This window comes from Anolis sagrei, chromosome 1 (genome assembly GCF_037176765.1).
Source record: "Anolis sagrei isolate rAnoSag1 chromosome 1, rAnoSag1.mat, whole genome shotgun sequence".
NCBI classification, from domain to species: Eukaryota; Metazoa; Chordata; class Lepidosauria; order Squamata; family Dactyloidae; genus Anolis; species Anolis sagrei.
The window spans coordinates 36,844,646-36,866,112 of NC_090021.1; the positions used below are offsets into that span (position 1 = coordinate 36,844,646).

General features: G+C 40.3%; 1 protein-coding gene across 1 annotated transcript in view; it reads left to right on the forward strand.

Moving 5' to 3' along the window:
• The window catches only part of IARS2 (isoleucyl-tRNA synthetase 2, mitochondrial), a 41,775-nt gene extending 21,660 nt beyond the window's left edge, over positions 1-20,115 (forward strand). The window contains exons 13-23 of the mRNA XM_060754237.2: positions 2,274-2,376; positions 4,005-4,098; positions 10,471-10,579; positions 10,715-10,817; positions 13,402-13,527; positions 15,294-15,425; positions 17,342-17,448; positions 17,984-18,129; positions 18,810-19,000; positions 19,465-19,606; positions 19,783-20,115. Of these exons, the coding sequence (XP_060610220.2) occupies positions 2,274-2,376; positions 4,005-4,098; positions 10,471-10,579; positions 10,715-10,817; positions 13,402-13,527; positions 15,294-15,425; positions 17,342-17,448; positions 17,984-18,129; positions 18,810-19,000; positions 19,465-19,606; positions 19,783-19,925 (1,396 nt within the window). The 3' untranslated portion in view covers positions 19,926-20,115. The remainder of the gene's footprint in view (positions 1-2,273; positions 2,377-4,004; positions 4,099-10,470; positions 10,580-10,714; positions 10,818-13,401; positions 13,528-15,293; positions 15,426-17,341; positions 17,449-17,983; positions 18,130-18,809; positions 19,001-19,464; positions 19,607-19,782) is intronic.
• Positions 20,116-21,467: the final 1,352 nt, after the last annotated feature.

The following is a 21,467-nucleotide window of genomic DNA, read 5'->3' on the forward strand; positions in this document are numbered from 1 at the left end:
GCTGAAGCTTTTTCACCAATCCTTATTTCCACATCAGGCCAAATTTTTATAAATCCAATGATCACAGGGACAGAAAGTGAGGTGAAATCTTCTGAACAGGAGCACAGATAGCAAAACAAACACCACAGGGGTGTTAACTCTTCCCTATGCTATCCAAAGCTAAAACATATATTTTTTACCTGGAGTTACACTTAAAAATGTACCTGTTCCAACTTAATATACAAATTCAACTTAAGAACAAACTTACAGACCTGTCTTGTTTGTAACTTGGGGAATGCCTATACTGTATATAATATATAAGTCTACCTTGGGTATAAGTTGAGGATAGGTTTTGGGGGTAAAATTCCAAATCTTCATATGACCAAGGTGTAAATTGAGTCATTCCACGGAGAGAAGGAAACCCTTCTACTGCCTCAAGGGGCCACCCACCCCTAGTAGCTGCCCCAGCATTTTCCAAGCCAATTAATAAAAAAGGTCAAAATCAGCACCACAGTAGAGAGTAGAGAAGATTGGTGCTTATTTTAGGTTCTTTAGATATGAACTAAGCTTTGTCTTTTATCACTCTTCTCAGAGAAGTAGATGGTTCCATTTTTCATGCGTAAGTTAAGGTACACTACTCACATTGACCAATAGATTTGTCAACCCAGACCTTTTGGGTTGATTTTTTTAACTAAAATTCTAGACTTTTACATGAGTATGCCTTTCCATTGTGTTATATATGTCTAGTACCCTTTCTTTATGGAGTCCCTTTTGGCGTAACAGGTAAACCACTGAGCTGCTGAACTTGCTGACCGAAAGGTTGGCAGTTTGAATCCAGGGAGCAGGGCGAGCTCCCACTGTTAGCCCAGCTTTGGCCAAGCTAGCAGTTCAAAAACATGCAAATGTGAATAGATAAATAGGTACCGCTCTGGCAAGGAGGTAACAGTGCTCCATGCAGTCATGCCGGCCACATGACCTTAGTGTTGTCTATGGACAACACTAAGACCTTGTCTATGGACAACACCGGCACTTAGACTTAGAAATGGAGATGAGAACCACTTCCCAGATTCGGACACAACTAGACGTAATGTGAAGGGGAAACCTTTACCTTTTGATCCTTTCTTTAGAGATGTACATGCAAGTACAAAGAAAGTTTCCCACAAACAAATGGTTTCCCCAGTTGTCACAACTTTGGTGTCTTGCGCCTTCGCAAAATGTTTCAAGTATGTATATAAGCTTTTAAAGGGCCAACCAGTTTTGGGGCACAGTTCGCAGTGCCAGTTAACACCTATAAAGGCCTATATAGACCCTGGAACAGCCTTCATGTGCCAAACTCAAGGCTCATGGGCTCAATCCTGCCCATCATGTCAATTTATGTGGCCCTCCAGATGCTGGACCACAACTCTTGTATTACACATCATGACTAGAGCTAACGAGAGTTTTGATACAGTAACGTCTGGAAGACTGCAGTTTGTTTTGTTTAGTCAGGATAGTGGGATTTGAATTTAGATACAATGTTTGTAGATATGAAATCTGACTTTACAATGACCTCAGAGCCACAAGTGTTATTGGGTTGAATTCCCATTATCTCTAGTACGCAAGGCGGATAATCAAAAGTGATGGATTTTCCATTCAGTGACATCTGGGGACCTATATTGGGTAAAAGAGCACTGACCACTATGTATAGTTGGTCCTCTGTATCCACAGAGTCTTTGTCCATAGATTCAACGGCCGTTTGAAGGTAACCATAAGGCTTATGTAGCCCTCAATGAAAATGAGTTTGACACCTCTCCTCTGTGGTATCCTTCTGGCATTAGACAGACATTAGTGGTGTGTTGTTGGTTTTGGGGTTTTTTACAGACCTTTTGGAATGTGTTTTTCATGGAGAAAGGAGCTTTTAATGGTTTCTGTAATTTTTTGTGTGCAGTGGTTATGCTCTAAAGTTGCTTTTAATTCAATGAATAGCTTAACTACAGTATGTTTTGGTAAATCTACTTGCTAGTCCTAACTAAGTAGAGCACTGTAATTGAATCAGTGGGATTTATGGAAGTGTTGATTTACTGTTTCAGAATAGATTCATTGGGTCTCTCCAGACTGGGACTTGCAGTTAGAGTTAGGCTATGTAATATCATTTAATTAGCTATGTTAATACCATATATCTTGCAATGTGGTATGTAACACATTATAGTATTTCTCTAGAAATATTTCTCTGGAAAGACAGTATGCATAATTTGATGAATATATATTAGTCATTGCATAGCCTGTTATTCCCCTTTCGCTTTGTTTTTCCATAGAAAAAGCATTGAAAATGTTATTAAGGTGGTGGAGCAGCATGGCAGTGATGCCTGGTGGACTCTTCCTATTGAGCAGCTGCTTTCCAGTGATGCACTGGCAAAGGTAAATCAAACCCAAGGGAATTCTTTCCTGCTTTCCCAGTCTGTTTCTAAAGGGGCTAAAAGTTGGTGCCAAATTCAAGATCAGGGTCCAGGGTGCCTAAGAGCCTCACAGCAAGTTCAGGCCTCAATGGGGGAAAAGTGATCACACACATAACTCTTCACTAGTAGCAGATCTGTGTGATGGGTGAGGCTGCTAGTAGCGACTGGCCAGCCAACTGAGAGGCATCTCTAGTCTGAACTTGCGCCTTTAAGCTGAGCAGGGGAGGTACTTCTGGCTGTGCATAAAGGAGAGAAAGCTGAGAAAAATATTATTTTTCCATTCCAACCCATGATTCTTGTGGGCATGGAACAGATTTGTTGGTCCTGTTGCTTATGGGCCTCCTAGTAAACATGTCCAGAGTGTTCCTGGCAGTAAAGAATGTGGACAGGCAGATAGGAGACAGCAGGGTGGCTAGTTCACCCGGCAAGCTGGAGGAAAGAAAGCAAGGGCATCAGGAATATCTCAGGCCCTTGGAGCAGCCTGGGGTCTGGCTCAGCTAGAGGATTTTCCTCCTTTGCTCCTTCAGTTGGGCTGCTTTGCTTGCCAGCTGTAGAAACAACTCCTGAGAAGTCCATCTTTCTTTCTTAGTTTGCCTGATGGCAGAAGTTTTGTGCTCCTGGTGGACTGACTAAAAATCTATGTGGGATTTCTGATTCTGTGCTGTATTCTTATTTTCTTTGAAATTAATCTATTTTGCAAGGGATGTCAAAAGCAACAAATAATTATGAGAATAAGCAAAATATAGTTGGCCCTCAGTTTATGCTGTGTTATATAAGGGACACCATTTTACTATACCATTCTTTATAAGGAATTTGACCATCCACAGATTTTGGTGTCAATGGGGGGTTGAGTGGGGTGGTTCCTGAAACCAAACTCAAGTGGATACCAAGGGATCACTGTATGTGGAACATAGTTGACCTCAAAGCTTCTTCTAGACTGTGAGGCCTTACTGCTCTCCTTACCCTTCTCATTTGCCAGTCCTGTTGTTAACCTGAGGCCAAGGAACAAGCAACATGGTCTGGGAGTTTACATTGGGGGCCAGAATTTGAAAAGGAAGACAAAAGTGGCTTGTGTCAGGGCACACTCTGCACTAGTAACTAGTCTTGTGAAAATGCTTCTTGAATCCATTCACAAATATACAGACAGATGAAACGCACAGCCTGCTAATTCTTAAAAAATATGAGCACATGTAAGATGGCATAAGCTTTCCTGTATTAAAGAGTGCTTTATCAAATGCATTTAGTAGTATCTTCTCTAGAGCTATCATGCATCTGATAAAGTGGACCTGAGTTATGTCGTATATTAACTTTGCCATAATAAATGTATTGGTTTTTAATGTACCACAGTATTTCTAATTGTAACAAACCTAGTAAATACTGCTAATCTCTCTGTAATGTGCATATGAGTGAGCCCTGGCATATGCCCTTTATTTACGAGATCTCATTCAATGAGGATTAAAGTTTAGAAATGGTTGTACTGCAAGTAGCCCTTTGTGAAGTTATATAGAGAGAGTGCAAGAGCCAAAACTTAAGAAAAATGGGTTCAACTTGTATTATCTTATGCCTTTTTTTTCTGTGTTTCTGAAACAGGCTGATAGCCATGATATCAACGATTACATACAAGGCCAAGATGTCTTGGATATATGGTTTGATAGTGGCACATCCTGGGCACATGTTCTGGAAGGTAAGGACTTAATTCTGGATTCTGTAATGTCTTGAACTATGCAATATGCTCCAGACATAGTTTAGAGATTTGCCTTGTTGTGGTCTATAGAGTCAAGTAAATGTTGATCAGCTTTTTGTAACGCATTGACTTTAGACTGGAAAGCTAACACATTCTAGGGACGTCAGCTTTTACGACATTTTTGTAAAATCTCTTCAAACAGCAAACCTGACCTGTTGAAATCAGTGTGACTGCATTATGGTGATTTGAGTGTTGGACTAGGACTCTGTAGACTAGAATTCAAATTCTTGCTCAGTCCTTGAAACCCACTGGATGGCCTTGGGCAAGTCATACTGTCTCAGCCTTTGAAGAAGAACTAGCCTTGCCAAGTAAACCACATGACTGATTCATGCTAGGGTTGGCACAAGTTGCTGACTATTTGAAGGCTCATAGAAAGCATCGCAAACAAATCAGTAGCTTGCAAACAGTAGTCTTTCAAGGTCCTTGTGGATATTTCAGTAGATGCAGAGTGTCTACAGTTTGTATAAAGTGGCTTCTGAGTTATGCATAGAACCAGCTTAAATACAAGAACAGCTAGTAGAGGAAAAAGGCCTTCGCGTTTTTAGTTGCTGATACCCCCTGGTTAAAGGAGGAAAATCTAGTACAGGGCGTCAAGTACATTTGAACTTTAAACCAGGAGTACACAGAGGTCTGATAGCAATCTTGTTGAACTGTAAAATGTACTGACAGTTTTTTCTTAATTTCCTAGCAACTCTGGGAAGCACTCGCACAATCAGCAAACAATGAGTTTATCTAAGGGTTCTTTGCACTTTGTCTTGCAGTGGTTCAGCTCAATAATAGCAATTTTTTAACAGCTTAGTTGCCCTTGCAAAATCCTTACAGCATTATTTCAGAAATGGAAAAACAATTCTGCACAATAACATTATTTTAAATTTTGAATTCACAAGTTATAGGATGTGTTATGTACACATATCCTTGGAAGGGAACTCAGGTGACCTGAAGCCATGTGACAGCTGATAGAAAGCCCACAAGAGAAAGTGGCAATTGATCATTGCTAGCCATGTGACAGCAACCAATCCTGAACTTCCAAGATCCAGAGAAATGGCTGAATTTCACCATTTTCTTGGGGGCTGCAAGAGCTGTGTAATGAAATTATCAATAATTTTAATATCACTTATCTGAATCCTTTTATCACTTTCAGATGAGATAAAATGAGAATCAATGGTTGATCATATTTCAAAAAATAATCAAGGAAAAACATAATATACAGCTAACTTTTTATTTCTATTTCTATACCTTTCACAAAGGGCTAGTTGAAGTGCCTTCAATGAGAAATATTTGCATTTGAAACCATGGAGAGGTCATAGAAAGAAACTCCAAGGGCCATCCAGCCCAACCCACTGCAATGCAGGAATACACAATCAACACACAATCCTATTGGGATTATTTAAAAATCCCTTTCAGTCCCCTTTTGTTACCCAAATATTTTCATGCCAGATGAAGTATATTCAAAGAATATCAATTGTCAGGGTGAAGGGCTTCACCCTAGTGACACATTCTTTGAATCTGGGGCTTTCTGCATGCAATCTGCAGTGTCCCCATTTGAAAAAAGAAAGCATTCTTGTCTGTGACCTCCATACCTATAGATGATTTTTAACATTTGGGATTAGCATGAATCTGAATTGTTCTAGAATGCTTAAAAGATCCGCTGCAAAAAAATATTTCAGTATGTTCCTGTCAATCATCTGTTTAGTGCAATGTATTATGTAAGACACCAACTTCTAAAAGTGATGTGTATTTGTGCATTCACAGTCCTTGTTCACTCTGTATGTCAAGAGTTCTGATTAATACTAGTCTCAAGAGGCTTTGGACTTCAAATTTATATCAGCCAGCAAAGCCAGTTGCAAAGGATTATGTAGTTCAAACTTTCTGTAGGACTCGTTGCCCATCCTTGCTATAGAATCACTGTATTACACTGTTTTTATTTTAATGCTGGCTGGAGTATTCTTTGGATGCTAAGAGTTCTGAGGAAATGCAGAAGAATGAAACTGAAGTTCAAAAGTGCTTGACAAAATTACAATGGCCATGTTAGCTCTGAACTTTAGGGAGCTGTAAAACTTGCGAAAGTTCTGGAAGCCAACAACAACAACCTGAAGTAGCTGTGGTTCTTTTTCCGCCATGGAAGAATCCTCAGCTTATTCATGAGTCATATCAAAATCCATAATTTGGGTCCTTGAGCCTGCCTTCGACTTACATATGAGGTCAACTTATACATGAGTACATACAATAATTTTGAAAGCAATTGATTGCCTGACTTCTTTACACGTCTTTGGGAATTCATCTGTTCTTGATGTAGAGCAGGGGTGGGATAGTTCTGGCCTCTTGTAGCTTGCAACTCCCATCAGTCCTTTATATCAAAGTCGGTGATGAGAGATGCAATTTGGAAAACATTTGGAGGGCCACAGTTGGCCATTCCTGATCTAGAACCACTGTTGATACCTTGTTGACATTGTAACTCTGGTTGGAGTGCTCTGTATCTTTTCTTTTTATCATGCCAGAAGTGACTTGAGAAACTGCAAGTCGCTTCTGGTGTGAGAAATTTGGCCATCTGCAAAGACGTTGCCCAGGGGATGCCTGGATGTTTTACCATCCTGTGAGAGGCTTTTCTCATCTCCCTGCATGTGAAGCTGGAGCTGACAGATGGGAGCTCACCCTGTTCCCTGGATTCGAACAACCAACCTTTCAGTCAGCAGTCCTGCTGGCACAAGGGTTTAACCCATTGCGCCACCGGGGACTCCTGCTCTGTATCTGATAATACTATTTTCACAGGTTGTTTTCTTTATACAGAACTGCCTGCTTACATGGCTTCGGGTTGTGCTTTACAGATGTGACAATATTTTGGATGTCATTTCAAAGCAGCACCCCTTTTGTTACACCTGTCTTTGGGGAAGTTCTCAGTTGTCTCTAGGATGGAGCATTGAGCAATCCCCCATGGAACTGTTTCACTAATGTTTAACTAAATGAATGGTATTGTTTTATAGCAAGTCTATCTTGTTTGAATGTTTGTGCTGACAGGGTATTTAAAGGAAAGGGCTTGGATAATTGTATTTGCCAGCAAAGTCCACTGTGTTTAATCGTTGGGTTAAAGTCTACGATTATCAAAGATATGGAATAAAGCACTCAAAATGAAAAAGAACCATAAAGGCTTGTGACCTCTAACTGTAAATAATAACCCCAATTAAATATTTCTATCGGGATTTTTTTTTTAGTGTTCTAAATTGCAGAATAGGCTGTGGGTGCGTAATGTCTCAGTCAAGATAACTGAGAGATCGGACTGAATCATTGTGGAATTCTCTATTTTCAAAAACCTTGTCTGGTACAAGTTGAGCATTCCTTATCTGGAAATCTGAAATCCAAAACTGTCCACATGAGTGTCTTAAAATGGGGGCACCATCGTTTTCTGAGGCTTCAGTGTACACAAATTCTTCAGGAGTTGAAGTAATCAGCAACTCTATATCTTGTTATAGATAAGAGTCTAGAGTTGCTGATTACTTCAACTCCTGAAGAAGGGGATCTCTTTCCCCGAAACAGGGTACAAAAATACCCGGGCACCCCTGTTGAATACCATTTGGACTTTTCCTACAGAGACTTATTTTGAGAAGCAGTGCTCCATTTTCACTGGACTTGATTTGGATTTATTCCATGAAGATTTTTGAGAGTGGTGCTCCACTCACAATTTTAGTTGTTAAGTTATAATTGGCTTATGTTGGGTTGTCAATTTTCATTATTATGGGTGTATTGTTGTTATATTCAGGCATTTAATATTTCCCTTTTATTATTGGAATCCGACCTGAGTCCCTCCGGGGAGACAGGGCAGAATATAAATATATTATTATTATTATTATTATTATTATTATTATTATTATTATTATTTGAAACACAACAAGATGAGTCCACAGCAGACACTCTGCTGGCTGTTGTATTGGATCACACGTCGGACACTTCCCAAGTGCAGATCCCAGTAAGGTGGCCTTCTGCAGTTGGCAGATGATAATTTTGTCAGCGCCGATTATGTTTAAGTGCAGACCAAGATCTTTAGGCACTGCACCCAATGTGCCGATCACCACTGGGACCATCTTTACTGGCTTGTGCCAGAGTCTTTGCAGTTCGATCTTTAAATCCGCATATTATGTCAGCTTTTCCAGTTGTTTCTTTTCAATCCTGCTGTCACCTGGGATGGCAGCATCAACAATCCATATTACTACTACTATTACTACTACTACTACTATTATTATTATATAGCTTTGGATAGCATGGAGAAGGTTAATGCTCCTGTGGTGTTTGTTTTGCTATCTATGCCCCTGTTCAGTTCACTTTACATCCCTGTGATAATTGGATTTTGAAAAATTTGGCCTGTTGTGGATTGATGAGAAAGTGATGAGAAAGCTTCCGTTGAGACACCTTTCTTCCATGATAACTCTTTCAGGTGTGAATTTCCCTCCGAAGGGTAGATTTCTCTCATTTCCTGGTGTTTCACCCCTGTTCTTAACTATCAGTCGTTTGTAAGTCGGATGTTTGTAACTTGGTTATTTCTCAGATCTTTCCCAATATCTTTTACCTGCTGTAAATTTGAGATTGAAGGTTTGAGATTTGAATCTAGTCCAGATAGTCAATTTCTGCTGTTAGGGGAATTATCATCCTGAAGTTCATTTTTCTAAGCTCTGCAGAATATATTTCTCTAATTCAGGTCTGCCAGACATACCAGGTTTGCTCAGTCATGCCTTTCATTGTCAGGATAATATAGTGATTGCTGCGGGTTCCCAAGCAGCCAACGCCCTGCTGTTCCAGTGAATGGTGCAGACCTTGTACCTATGGAGGCTTCAGGAGACAAGCATGTGACCTTGGCCACTTCATGTTTGTTATCAACATTTCCTGAAAAATATCCCCACAAAAGGCTATAAAAATGAGATTGCAAACGAGCAATTGAATATAGTAGGATTCTCTCCACATTTGTAAGGATTAGAGGGACATGATTCCCATGAAAGTGGGAAAACCACAAATATAAATTAAAATTACTATTGTTTTTGCCTTGAAACAACACTTCTCTAAGTCCTCTAGAATTATTCTGTCATCAACCTCCAGGAGAAATGCCTGTCTAAAATATATTTTGCTGCCATGTACAGGACAGCCACAGAAGGTGCAACAAATATAATAATCTGCAAATAATCAAATCCAAGACTGCTGATCCCAGAAATGAGGAAGGGCGACTAGGTAGTCATGTTGAGAAATTGGAAATTTCCACCAATAAATAAATCAGAATTTGTGGAGTGGGGGAAGTGCTGCATCCCAATTTCATTAGAAGTATAGTTGGCATTTTTAATGTGGGACAAAGGATTTAATTTGAGTGAATGGGATTTCAGTAGGTAGAACATTTCTTTGTGTAGTACTTGAATGATGTGCCTCCTCTATTGCTATTGAAGGCACAGAAATCGTGTGAACTGAATCTCGCAAGTATAAATGGGAACAACTGTGTTTGTTCCCATTTACTAGAGGCCAAAAATTAAATGCTGCATACTTTTAAAATATTTTCAAGTTGTTCAACTTTACAGCACTTGGTATTTTACTTATGGCGATTATTCAGATAATTATTTTAGTAAACAGGCTTCGTATATACTGCTGCATATCTGTCTCAAAAAGGATTTTTAAAATATACTCATATGTAAGTCTAGAAATGTTTATCAAAAAACGAATCTCAGAAACCTGGGTTGACTTCTCCATAGGCCAATAGTGTACTTTAATTTTTATCAAGAAAAGAACCATCCCCTTCTCCTGAGTAGAAAGGAGAAAGGCAAGAGTTTAGTCTGTCCTGGGACTAAAAGAAGCAATAAACCCCCTCTACCTTCTCCACCACAGTACTGCTTCTGGTGTTTTGTGAGTGCTTGAGCAGGAAAACGGCCAGGAATGAGATGACAGTGTGCCTCCTAGGAATGACCCTCAACTTATCTATAGGTCACATTAAAATCCATAATTTTGGCCTAAAACCTGCCCTTGACTAATACTTGAGGCTTTTTTCTGGTGTGAATTGGCCTTCTGCAATAACGTTGCCCAGGGGACGCCCAGATGTTTTACTATCCTGTGAGAGGCTTCTCCCGTGTCCCTGCATGGGAAGCTGGAGCTGACAGACAGGAGCTCACCCTGCTCCCCGAATATGAACCACTGACCTTTCGGTCAGAAGTCCTGCCAGCACAAGGGTTTAATCCATTGCACCACTGTGGGCTCCTTGAGATCGACATATATATGTAATTCAGTACTCAAGAAAAGCCGGAGCAGTTTAGATCCTGCTTTAGAGTACTATTTTCTCTGTTCTTTTAGATGCAGGTATAACAGCAGATTTATACTTGGAAGGGAAAGACCAGCTGGGAGGCTGGTTTCAGTCATCTCTCCTGACTAGTGTGGCAGTACGAAAGAAAGCACCATACAAGTAAGTTAAGCATTCCAACACTTGATTTAATGGGAACCAGCTCATTTGGGCAACTATATCAGTAAACATATACTTGAAGATATGTTCTTAATTCCCAAAGGGAAAAGTATACTTATCAGATGGTTTTTATTTTAGGGCCCTTGTGGTTCACGGATTCACTCTGGGTGAAAAAGGAGAAAAGATGTCTAAATCAATTGGCAATGTGGTGGACCCTGATGTAGTAATCAATGGAGGCAATGTAAGTAGTTACCTGTGTTATTATATTCTCAAATCTGAAAGCACAACCCTCTAGTTCATTGGCATTTGAGAAGCAATTAGAAGTCTTTGACGCACCTGGTAGTCATGAGCTAGGTTACAGATTCATCCATTTAATTTGTGTTTTCATATCGTTTTGTTCATTTGGAAGGCACGAAACGGTACACTCTCCTCTGGTACGGAAATATCAGTGAACCAAAAGGAAAGTGGGAAAGGTAACCATTCATTTGGCTGATTTTTAGCGCTCGGCTGTAAGCCCTGGCAGGCATGGGCGCTTTGGGCCTGTTCACCACACACACACTCTCTTTTCAAAGAGAGTGTTTGCATGGTGAGCAGGTCCAAAGCACCAGCACCTGCCAGGTCCTGCAGCCAAGTGCCAAGCACTAGCCCTAAAATTGAGGGGAAGGGGAGCGTGGGAGGCCTGCCCATTGCCACCAATGGGCCGAAAATATTTGTTTTTTCAGACCTTGGACAAAAAAGTTCATTCAGAAAGGCACCCATTTTCAGGAGAGGCGCTTGAACAGTGCCTTGCGAATGAAACAAATAGAAACAGATTGTGATTCTATACAAATACACAAGACTAGCAACTGGGTACAGTTGTTTCCTCTTTAGAAGAATCCACTTCGCATTAAATACAGTCCCTCAGGAATAACCAGAAGGATTTCTGGAAAGGCTAAGGTAGTTCCAGGACAAATAGCCTGAATAGAAGACAAATGGAAATATTCTAGTTTTGATGACATATCAACCATAAGAGAAGAAAAGTATCTGGAAAATCTGTAGGTCACATATAGCCAAAACCAGTTTCTCCAGTTCACACAGCATTTGATATTAACTGAAAATTCCACATTTCTGCTGAAGACTGATGGGAGGCTGATCTGCATTTTGAACCTTCAAATAAGGGCCCTGCTCCTCCTTGTTTGATGCCTTCCATGATCTTGGAGTGGGTCGATTGGATGGGGTGAAATCAGAGATATTGCAGCAGTACTTATTACACAGCCAGTATCTCTCAAGGGACAGGATGCTTGTTTAAAAGTGAAAAAGTGTGACTATTTTCACATACCTTGCCACCTTGAATGGAGAATTTATTTATTTATTTACAGTATTTATATTCTGCCCTTCTCACACCACAGGGGACTCAGGGCGAATTACAATGCACATATACATGGCAAACGTTCAATGCCAATTTGACATACAATGTATATAGACAGACACAGAGGCAGTTTAACATTCCAGCTTTTTCCGGCTTCATGAGACTATGCTCAATTCTGGCTCGATTCCACCCACAGGGGGAGCTGCCACTTCACCATCCATTTGTGACACCGAGTCCTTTGATGGAGTACCTCCTCATTCTTCTACATATTGCTGGAAGGTTTTATGGCATCATAAATTAATTAAATTAGCCTACCCACATAAAGCAGTACCTAAATTTCCTATTTGACAGATGTAATTGTCTTTTAGGCTGCATAGGTCAGCAGCAAGCAAGACTAATGGGCAGAAGCTCACTCTGACCCGGGCTGGCTTCGAACTCATGACTTCTCGGTCAGTAGTGGTTTTTAATGCAGCTTGCTCCCAGCTAGCTGCGCCACAACCCGGTCCTTTCCATAACCAGGTCCTCATCGCCTCTTTCCTAAGTGTCTATGTTCCCCTTTCTCCTCAAAACAAGAAATGTGTAAAATATATTTGTTCCCCCCTTGTTAATATCAGGGTGACCATGGCATTATTTTATTAAAAGAACATTAATTCCTGTGGCCTCATTAACACAAAAAGTATTGACTTGCAGGTTAGCATTATCATTGTAGCATGCTATTTCCAAACTCTGACCCATCCTAATATAAGACTTGGAGGGTCAACTGAGAAAATACTGGAGGGATTTTGGAGGAATTTACAATGATTTAGAGAAGAGCACACCTGCTCTCCCCTCCCTTCTTGGAGTCTCAGAAACAACCCTCCCCTTGGGTGAGAGGCCGGCCAATCACAGCAGGAGGAAGGCTTTTGGTGGGAGACCTCGCCATCTGTTTCCAAAAAGGAAGAGAAGGAAAGGCGGAGAGATCTTCAGCCTTCTCTGCCAAAGGGGTTCCTAAGACCATCAGAAATACATGCATTTGGATGGTTTTTGGTGACCCCTCTGAAATCCCGGTCCCGACCCCCAAGTTGAGAAACACTGGTCTAGAAGCACAGTGCTGGTGGAGGAGATGGAAGATGATTCTCCTAAGCTTCAGAGGAACATCCAAGGAGTTGTTTTCATTCTCTTTTTGTCTACTCTGCTTAATAATTCTGTCAACTGTTTATAGTCCAGTCCAGCAGCAGGTGGCAGGAATGAGTCAGTGTAACCTAGCAAAAGATTTGAGTATTTCTTTTGGCTAGGAGAGATATGAATCTTTGTTTTTGTTTGTTTTTTGTCTTTGCATGCAAGAATAAAGAATTCGAAAAATCTTGCATCTGAGCAGGAAAGCAAGAGTGTTAGTACATTTTTCAGTATGTTTTTGTTGTCAGCTTCTATACCTGACTAACACTGGTCATAGTCTTTATTACCTAAAAGGAATCTCTCCCATCTTGTCAATGTCCAGGACCACAGCACTGACCCTCCCTACGGAGCCGATATTCTGCGCTGGTGGGTGGCAGAGTCAAATATCTACACGGAAGTGTTGATCGGACCAGCCGTGCTCAACTCTGCACGGGACGACATCAACAAGGTAGGAAGCCAACCCATCCATCCTCCACAATACAAGGGGTCTCTTCTTACAGTTTTTGAGGGCTTCTTTGAGAAAGAAACAATGGTCAAGATTTATTTTGGATTTTGGATTTAATGAACATTTTCCTTTCAAGGAGCCATCGCTGCAATCCTGTTATACAGAGTTTGCTATGACAGATTCCCCTGTGGTTACTCAGTACTTTGTTCACCTGGTGCAGCTTCTGGATTTGGCAATGTCTGCCTCATGGTTCTGAGGTGTCCAGAATCAAGTGTCAGAGCAAATACTATTGCCTTTCTCCATAAATAGTAACCTTTTTAATGAATTTGCCATATTATTAATATCTCCGCCTCTGGAGTTAACACAAAGTCACAACGTTGTGATGAATCTAGATTAGTGGTTCTCAATACAGTTCCTCATGTTGTGAAGTCCCCCAACCATAAAATTGTTTTAGTTGCTACTTCATAACTGTAATTTTGCTACTGCTGTGAATCATAATGTAATTGTAATTATTATTATTATTATTAACTTTATTTGTACCCCGCTATCATCTCCCGAAGGACTCGATGCGGCTTACAAAGGCTAAGGCCTCAAAACACAGCATAACAATACACAACCTAGAGCAAATCAAAAACAGTTAAAGCAATATTAAAACAACAACAACAATAAAGCAATACACTAAGACGCAATAAAAACTGGGCCGGGCCAGAGTAATGGGTACAGAATTAAAAGTGCTGATGTGACAGGTGATATGTAGGATTATAGGGTAAGTGCAGTGTGCCGGCAATCTTAATTTTTACGAAAAGTGCTTCTGGGACTTGTTGTTGGAGTTTTCCTATTCTGATATGCAGGATGTATTTTCATTCACTGGACCAAATTTGGTGCAAATACCAGATACGTCCAGATTTGAATACTGGTGGGGATTGATTTGGTCATTTGGGAGTTGTAGTTGCTGGGATTTATAGTTTGCCTACAATCAAAGAGCATTCTGAACTCCACCAATGGTGGAAGAGTTTGGTGGCCATTGACCTTGAGTTTTGGAGTTGTAGTTCACCTAAATCCAGAGAGCACTGTGGACTCAATGATGGATCTGGACCAAACTTGGCATGAAAACTGGTGGAGTTTGGGGAAAATAGACTTGGCATTTGGGAGTTGCTAGGATTTATAGTTCACTTATAATCAAAGTGCATTCTGAACCCCACCAAAAATAGAATTGGGACAAACTTCCCACACAGAACCCCCATAACCAACAGAAAATACTGTGTTTTCTGATGGTCTTTGGAGACCCCTCTGACACCCCCCATGGCCCCCACAGGGGTCCCGACCCTCAGGTTGAGAAACGTTTTTGGTTGTGCTAGAAAAAAAAGCATTCAATGATAATTCCTGTGTCATTTAGTGGATTTTTTGTACTGTGATTTTGATTGAACAGCCACAGACCCATACCTAATATTATTGTTGCCTTGCCATAGCATTGCACTTAATTCCCGGGCCCCCTAGAATTTTTGGGCTTGTACAAATCTTGGCCTGGCCTTTTAAATTGCCTTGAACAGGCAGGATTACTTTTAATATATGTGTGTTATGGCGACAATTTTTATGCTTATATTTTGTTTTGTTAATCTTATGGTTATGTTGTTTTTTACTTTATATGTTTTGCAATGTTACCTGGGAACCGCTCTGAGTCCCCTTGGGGAGATGGAGCGGTATATAAATAAAGTATTATTATTATTATTATTATTTTAAAATGTGTCACTTTTTGGCTTTTTTGACAGCTTCGGAACACACTCCGGTTTTTGTTGGGCAATCTTGCAAGCTTTAGTCCAGAAGCAGACTCAATCCCCACCTCAGATATGTATTTAATTGACCAGTATATACTCCACTTGCTGCACGGATATGCAACCAAGGTAAGCAATAGGAGTTGGTAGAGGCTAGAAACAGTGTGTCAAAGAACTGCTCAGGGAAGTGAAATGATTGGTAAAAGCCAGTAGGGTTGAACAAATTAGAAGATGGGAAATACAGATTTTGCTGTTGGGGTGAATAGCTTCTGAAAAAGTTTGCTGAAAAAGTAAAAAATGATGGAAGACTACTATTGGCTTGCTTTGTGATCACAATCTGTAGTAAGCACTCACCTCAAACTTCAACATCTGCCAAACCTTTAGCTGCATTACCTAAGAGACAGAGAACAAGGGTCCTTCCACACAGCCACATAACCTAGAATATCAAGGCATAAAAATCTGCTTTGAGCTGGGTTATCTGAGTCCACACTGCCATATATTCCAGTTGAAAGCAGAAAATGTGGGATTTTTTCAGCTGTGTGGAAGGGGCCTAAGACTAGATTAAGGTGCTTGTTGATCTCAGTAATTTAATCTTTTGAGCCACTTCAGTCAACTGGGTCCATCACTGTGGGTCCATCACCTTTCCCAGTTGCCTCTAGGGAGCAAGGTAACACTTTGCTAAATGGCCTAAGAGAATTTGGTGAAATATTCCTCATCATCCATCAGTCAGCTGTCAAACAATCACTATTCTTATCTATCTATCTATCTATCTATCTATCTATCTATTAGGGCTGGTCAATTCGTTTCGTTAATTCGTAATTCGTTAAAAAATTCGTTAATTTTTGAATTACGAAACGATTACAAAACTTTTTTTTTAACCTGGAAGTGTTTTTAAATATCGAAACGGCAGGCGCCAAAAAATTTTGTATTTCCGTCCATTTCGGAAATACGTAAGATGGCCGCCTGCCGATGCTTGCTGGGAGCTCTCCTCTCTCGGCGCCGGCTGAGCAAGTGAGCGAGAGGGCGAGCGAGAGGGGCGAGCGAGCGGCGAGCGAGCAGCGAGCGAGAGGGCCCGCCAGAGTGAATGCCTGCCTTCCCTCCTTAATAATAATTTTAATTTCTCCTCCCTATTCTACTAAATTAATAATTAAATTTAAAAAATATTTTAAAAATATTGAAAAAAAAAGGGCGCCATCTTTACAAAATGTTTTGTAAATATTTACGAAATTTCGTAAATACTGAACTTTTTTTTGGAAAATTTTGTAATTATTTTAAATATCGAAACAAAAAAAACCCCCAATTACAAATCGATTTTAGAAACAAATTTTTGCGTTGTTACCCAGGCCTACTATCTATCTATTTATTTATTTACTGTATTTGTATGCCGCCTTTCTCAGCCTGTCAGTGACTCAAGGCGATTTACAACAAATCAATACACATATCATAATACAATTTAAAACATTAAAACAATATAAAACACAACAGAAGCAATAAAAACAATATCAAAAAGATATTGGTCAAAATATATTCTTGTCCCCTTCACTTTAGAGGTGAAAGCTTTACTGGGCAACTTCCCAGACAATCTGCACTCACTTGATATTATTTCTATGAGGCTGCCTGCTCTGCATACTTGCTATAGGACTCCACACCATGGTGTTGTGTTGACATTTCACCATGTGACTAATAGAGAAGAAGGAACAGGAAAACATACAATCTATAAATTGGCCGTGTTCTAAACCAGGGACTTCCAACTCTCAGAAGCCCTAGACAGCTTCTCCAATGATCAGGAGTTCTGGGAGCTGAAGGTCAAAACACCTGGAGAATCACAGGTTGTGCAGGCCTGTTCTAAACCTTTTCTCTGACTATGATTTAACTCAGGTACTAGCCATGACATTGTGTACAAACGGCAACTTGTCAGGTCCTTAGACTGCATTAGACAATCTGATACTGGATAGTGACTTCAGAGTCTCTTATTCTACTACACACCTGGCTTCTGTGCTTTCTCTGACTTCCCGTTACGTTGTATCTGTGGTTTTATTCCTTAGGTTACTCAGGCATATAAGGAGTACGACTATGGAAAAGTTATCCGATTACTGGAAGCCTTCCATACGAGAGAGCTGTCTAGTTTTTACTTTAGTATAGTCAAAGACAGGTATGTACAAGAGCTTGCTTTTCCTAACGCCATTCTCCCCATTCAACATTTTTGATCCTCTTGTCAGGGAGGAGGAAGATACAACTCGAGTCTTGGAAAAGTCACCCGATTGCTGCAAGCCTTCTATACTAGAGCTGTTTGACTTTTAATTTAGTATAATCAATGTGGCTCAGTCTAGATAGTTGTTTGGTGACTCCCAGATCATAAAAATATTTGCTTCAAATGCCCCCTTCCCCTGGTCCTTCTTAGGGGACATCATGCTTTGTTTTGTTTTGTGCCTCTCTATGGGCTGTTTTAGGCCTAGGGCAGGTAATGTTTTCAACTTCTTGGTATTTTCTTGTTGGAAAAAAGTCATCATGTTAACAAAAAAAGAAACATTTTGAAATTATTTCCTGTTTGGAAAAATAGACCTATCCTTGGCCTAAAAGAGTGCAACCTACAGGCATGACCTGTTGTGCAGGGAATTTCCATTCTGTTTGAGGACCCATTGGATCCACCATCTGTTTGTAATATATATTTCCTGCCTTCAATTCAGACTTTATTGTGAAGAAGAAAAAGATCCAAAACGCCGTTCGTGTCAAACAGCTTTAGCAGCAGTTTTGGACACCATGGTTCGTTCTTTTGCACCAATCCTTCCACATCTAGCTGAAGAGGTGTTTCAATATCTTCCTTATAGGAAAGGTAAGAGTTTGTGAAATTTTTGACAGAATTGGGCTTTTACAACCCATTAAAAAGTTTGTATTATGTGTGAGGATTTTTAGAAGTGTTACTTTTCAGAAAGACTGTCCACATATGGATTAGGCAAGGAGGATCTGTCAAGTAGATCAGGGCATAGTAAAAAAAAATTAGTCCCTTGAATGATAATAATCTGGAGTCCCAAGTATTTATTTGCTAGCTAACAGCAAAGTGTTTACTTTAAGGCGGTTTTTGCTCTCACTGTAATGTGGACCTCCAAGAGTAGTGCTTAATGTGCTACCAAAGATGGGAGCAAGGTGCATTTCAGTTCTGTAAAGCAAAGGCTCACCCTATTTTCCAGTCTTGGCAAACACATATGTTCTGAGATATTTCATTTTCAGACAACAGGATAGTGAGCAAGGGGAGGTAGTTATATTTAGATGACAAGCTATAAATCTATATTCCATGACTCTGGAATGCTGGAGACCTTAAATCTATACTGAAATAAAATTGAGAGCCCATACAGCATCTTGTCTATTGTCAACCTGGAACTAAAATACTTTTTAAGGATCTGCCAGTGACTATATTGTTAAATTGATAGCTATGTAATATTTCTCAGTATAGAGCACTGTTTTACTATCTATCCTACAAAACTCTCACAAGCGCATCATACTTTTCCTTTCAAGAGTCAGATAGTGTGTTTCGTTCTGGATGGATGAACACAAGCCCTGTGTGGAAGAAGCCAGGTTTGGAAGAAGCCGTAGAAGGAGCCTGTGCCATGCGGGATGCTTTCTTGGGTTCCATTGCAGGGAAGAATGCTTTGGAGTATCAGGTGGTCCTCGTAATTGAGCCTGGATTGCTCTTTGAATTAATGGAGGTAAGCTGAAAAGGCATACAGTTTAAGTACTGCCTAGTGGTATTGCTAGCATGAACACTGATCAGTAACCTTGATCTTCAGAAGCAAGAAATCACGTGAGCATGTCACTTGTGTTTATGTCACCTCAAGATACCTGTTGACACTCAGTAGAATTTTCTTAGAAGACTCAGAGCTGGGTTGCCATTGACTTCCTACAGCATATGGTATTTCATAGTGGTCTCCCATGCAAGTACTCAACCACATCTGCACCAGTTTATGGTCCTCACCAAGGAGTAGATAGGCAAGTGAGTTAACTGGTAGGGAAAGCCCCTCCCCCATTGCTCTTCACCTGCCTCTTTCCTTTCCACCCAGTTACTTCCTGAGAGAACGCAAAGCATGATCTACAGCTAGGTTTTCATCCCAAAACTGCATAAACTTTTTTTTATTTTTCAAATGGCTCAGTTCTGGCAATAATTCATCTGCAGGTGCTACAGCATGAGGAGTGTTCTAGTACATCCCAGCTAAATGAAATAATGATGGCATCACAGACAACGCTGCTGGCTGAAGTGCCTCGCGAGATGGCAACTGATGATATGATTCAAGGAACATTTTTGATAAACTTAGAAGGTAAGTGTAGAAGGAAATACTTCATTCCAAAAATATCCAAGACGTGATGGAAGTATTTTAGGTGAACGGGTGACTAGGCCATATCAAGAAACGTCTTGTGTTTCGAGGGTGGGCTACCAAGTATGGTCTCCTACAAGTCAAATCATTTGTCCCTTCTGAATCTTTTTTTTAAATAGGTGGTGATATCCGAGAAGAGTCCACCTATAAAGTCATAGTTCTACCAGCTGCCAAATTAAAATGCCTCCGCTGCCGAAGGTACACAGCAGATTCCACAGAGACACCCTGTGCGCGTTGTAGGGAAGTACTCAATGGGAAATGATGCACTTTTGAAATGGCCGCCATGCAATTAGGGAAGTAACTAGACTCATTTTTTCTGGAAAACATGAAAGTATGTATGGAGAAAACAGAGTTTATTTGAAGACGGGAGGTGAGCTGGAAAGAAGTTTGAAATTGGATCCTGTATATATATTGGCTTGTATACTTAATAAAGTGCTTCTTGGCTCTCTCAATCTCTTACCATGACATTTCATCAATATTTGGAAATTATTTTCCATATTAGAAGAAATACCTCACAGAGAAAATGGATCTGCACTAGCATTCAGAGAATAAGCAGAAGAAACAGAGCCTTTTCAGTGGCTGGTAGCAACATGTCTGCAGTAAACTGTACAATAAGTTGAAACATGTTCAACTGCTCTCGGAACCTGACACTACTTTATGCTCCTTCTGTCTCTAGTACCAAATTTTCTGTTAAATACATAATACCCAGGAATAAATTTGCTTTGTTAATGGAGATACAACTGCACTAATTCCATGTGATTTAAAAAAATCTGTTTCTCCCAACACTTAAAGAATGGCTTCTGTGTTTTCTCTTGCCGCACAACAAAACTACCTGACAAATGTTTGTGGATATTCTAATACAATTTGCAAAAAGCCAGATAAGGCACCTGCTACAGCATCCTTGGCAATAGAGGGGTCTCTATTTAAGCAGCTTCTGTGAAAAAGAACCCTTTCATCCAATTCAATTGGCAAAATGTTTATTTGTTCAGTCACTTCTGACCCTTGGTGACCCCATGGACCAGCCCACGCCAGAGCTCCCTGTTTGGCTGTTGCCACCCCAAGGTCCTTCAAGGTCAAGCCAGTCACTTCAAGGATAACATCCATCCATCTTGCCCTTGGTCGGTCCCCCTTCTTTTTCCCTCTAATATCCTTCCCTCCGGTGAGCAGTCGGGCTTTATTTCCTGGAGGATGGACTGGTTTGTTCTTCTTGTGGTCCAAGGCACTCTCAGAATTTTCCTCCAGCACAACAGTTCAAAAGCATCTATCTTCCTTCGCTCCGCCTTCCTTATGGTCCAGCTCTTGCATCCATAGGGTTACTACGTGGAATACCATTGCTTTAACTATGTGGACCTTTGTTGCCAGTGTGATGTCTCTACTCTTTACTATTTTATTGAGATTGGTCATTGCTCTCCTCCCAAGAAGTAAACATATTTTGATTTCCTGGCTGCAGTCTGCGTCTGCAGTAAGCTTTGCACCTAGAAATACAAAGTCTGTCACGGCCTCCACGTTTTTTCCCTCTATTTGCCAGTTATTGATCAGTTTGGTTGCCATTATCAGAATGATATAATACATATATCATTTTTTAAAATTCCTTCTTATCCAGAATTTATGGTAGAACTGGTTTACAGTCTAATATTGCCTTCTGAGGCAACAAAGAACAGAACTCTTCTTTCAATTTTTTTTCTCATTTGCAGTACACTGTTACTCTATGATTCCATTAAGATTTGGTCTATTTGGAAGTTATAACTTCGAATACAGCTAACTAGAATCAGCTTCTACTATAGAAGATTAAATATGCCGCAGG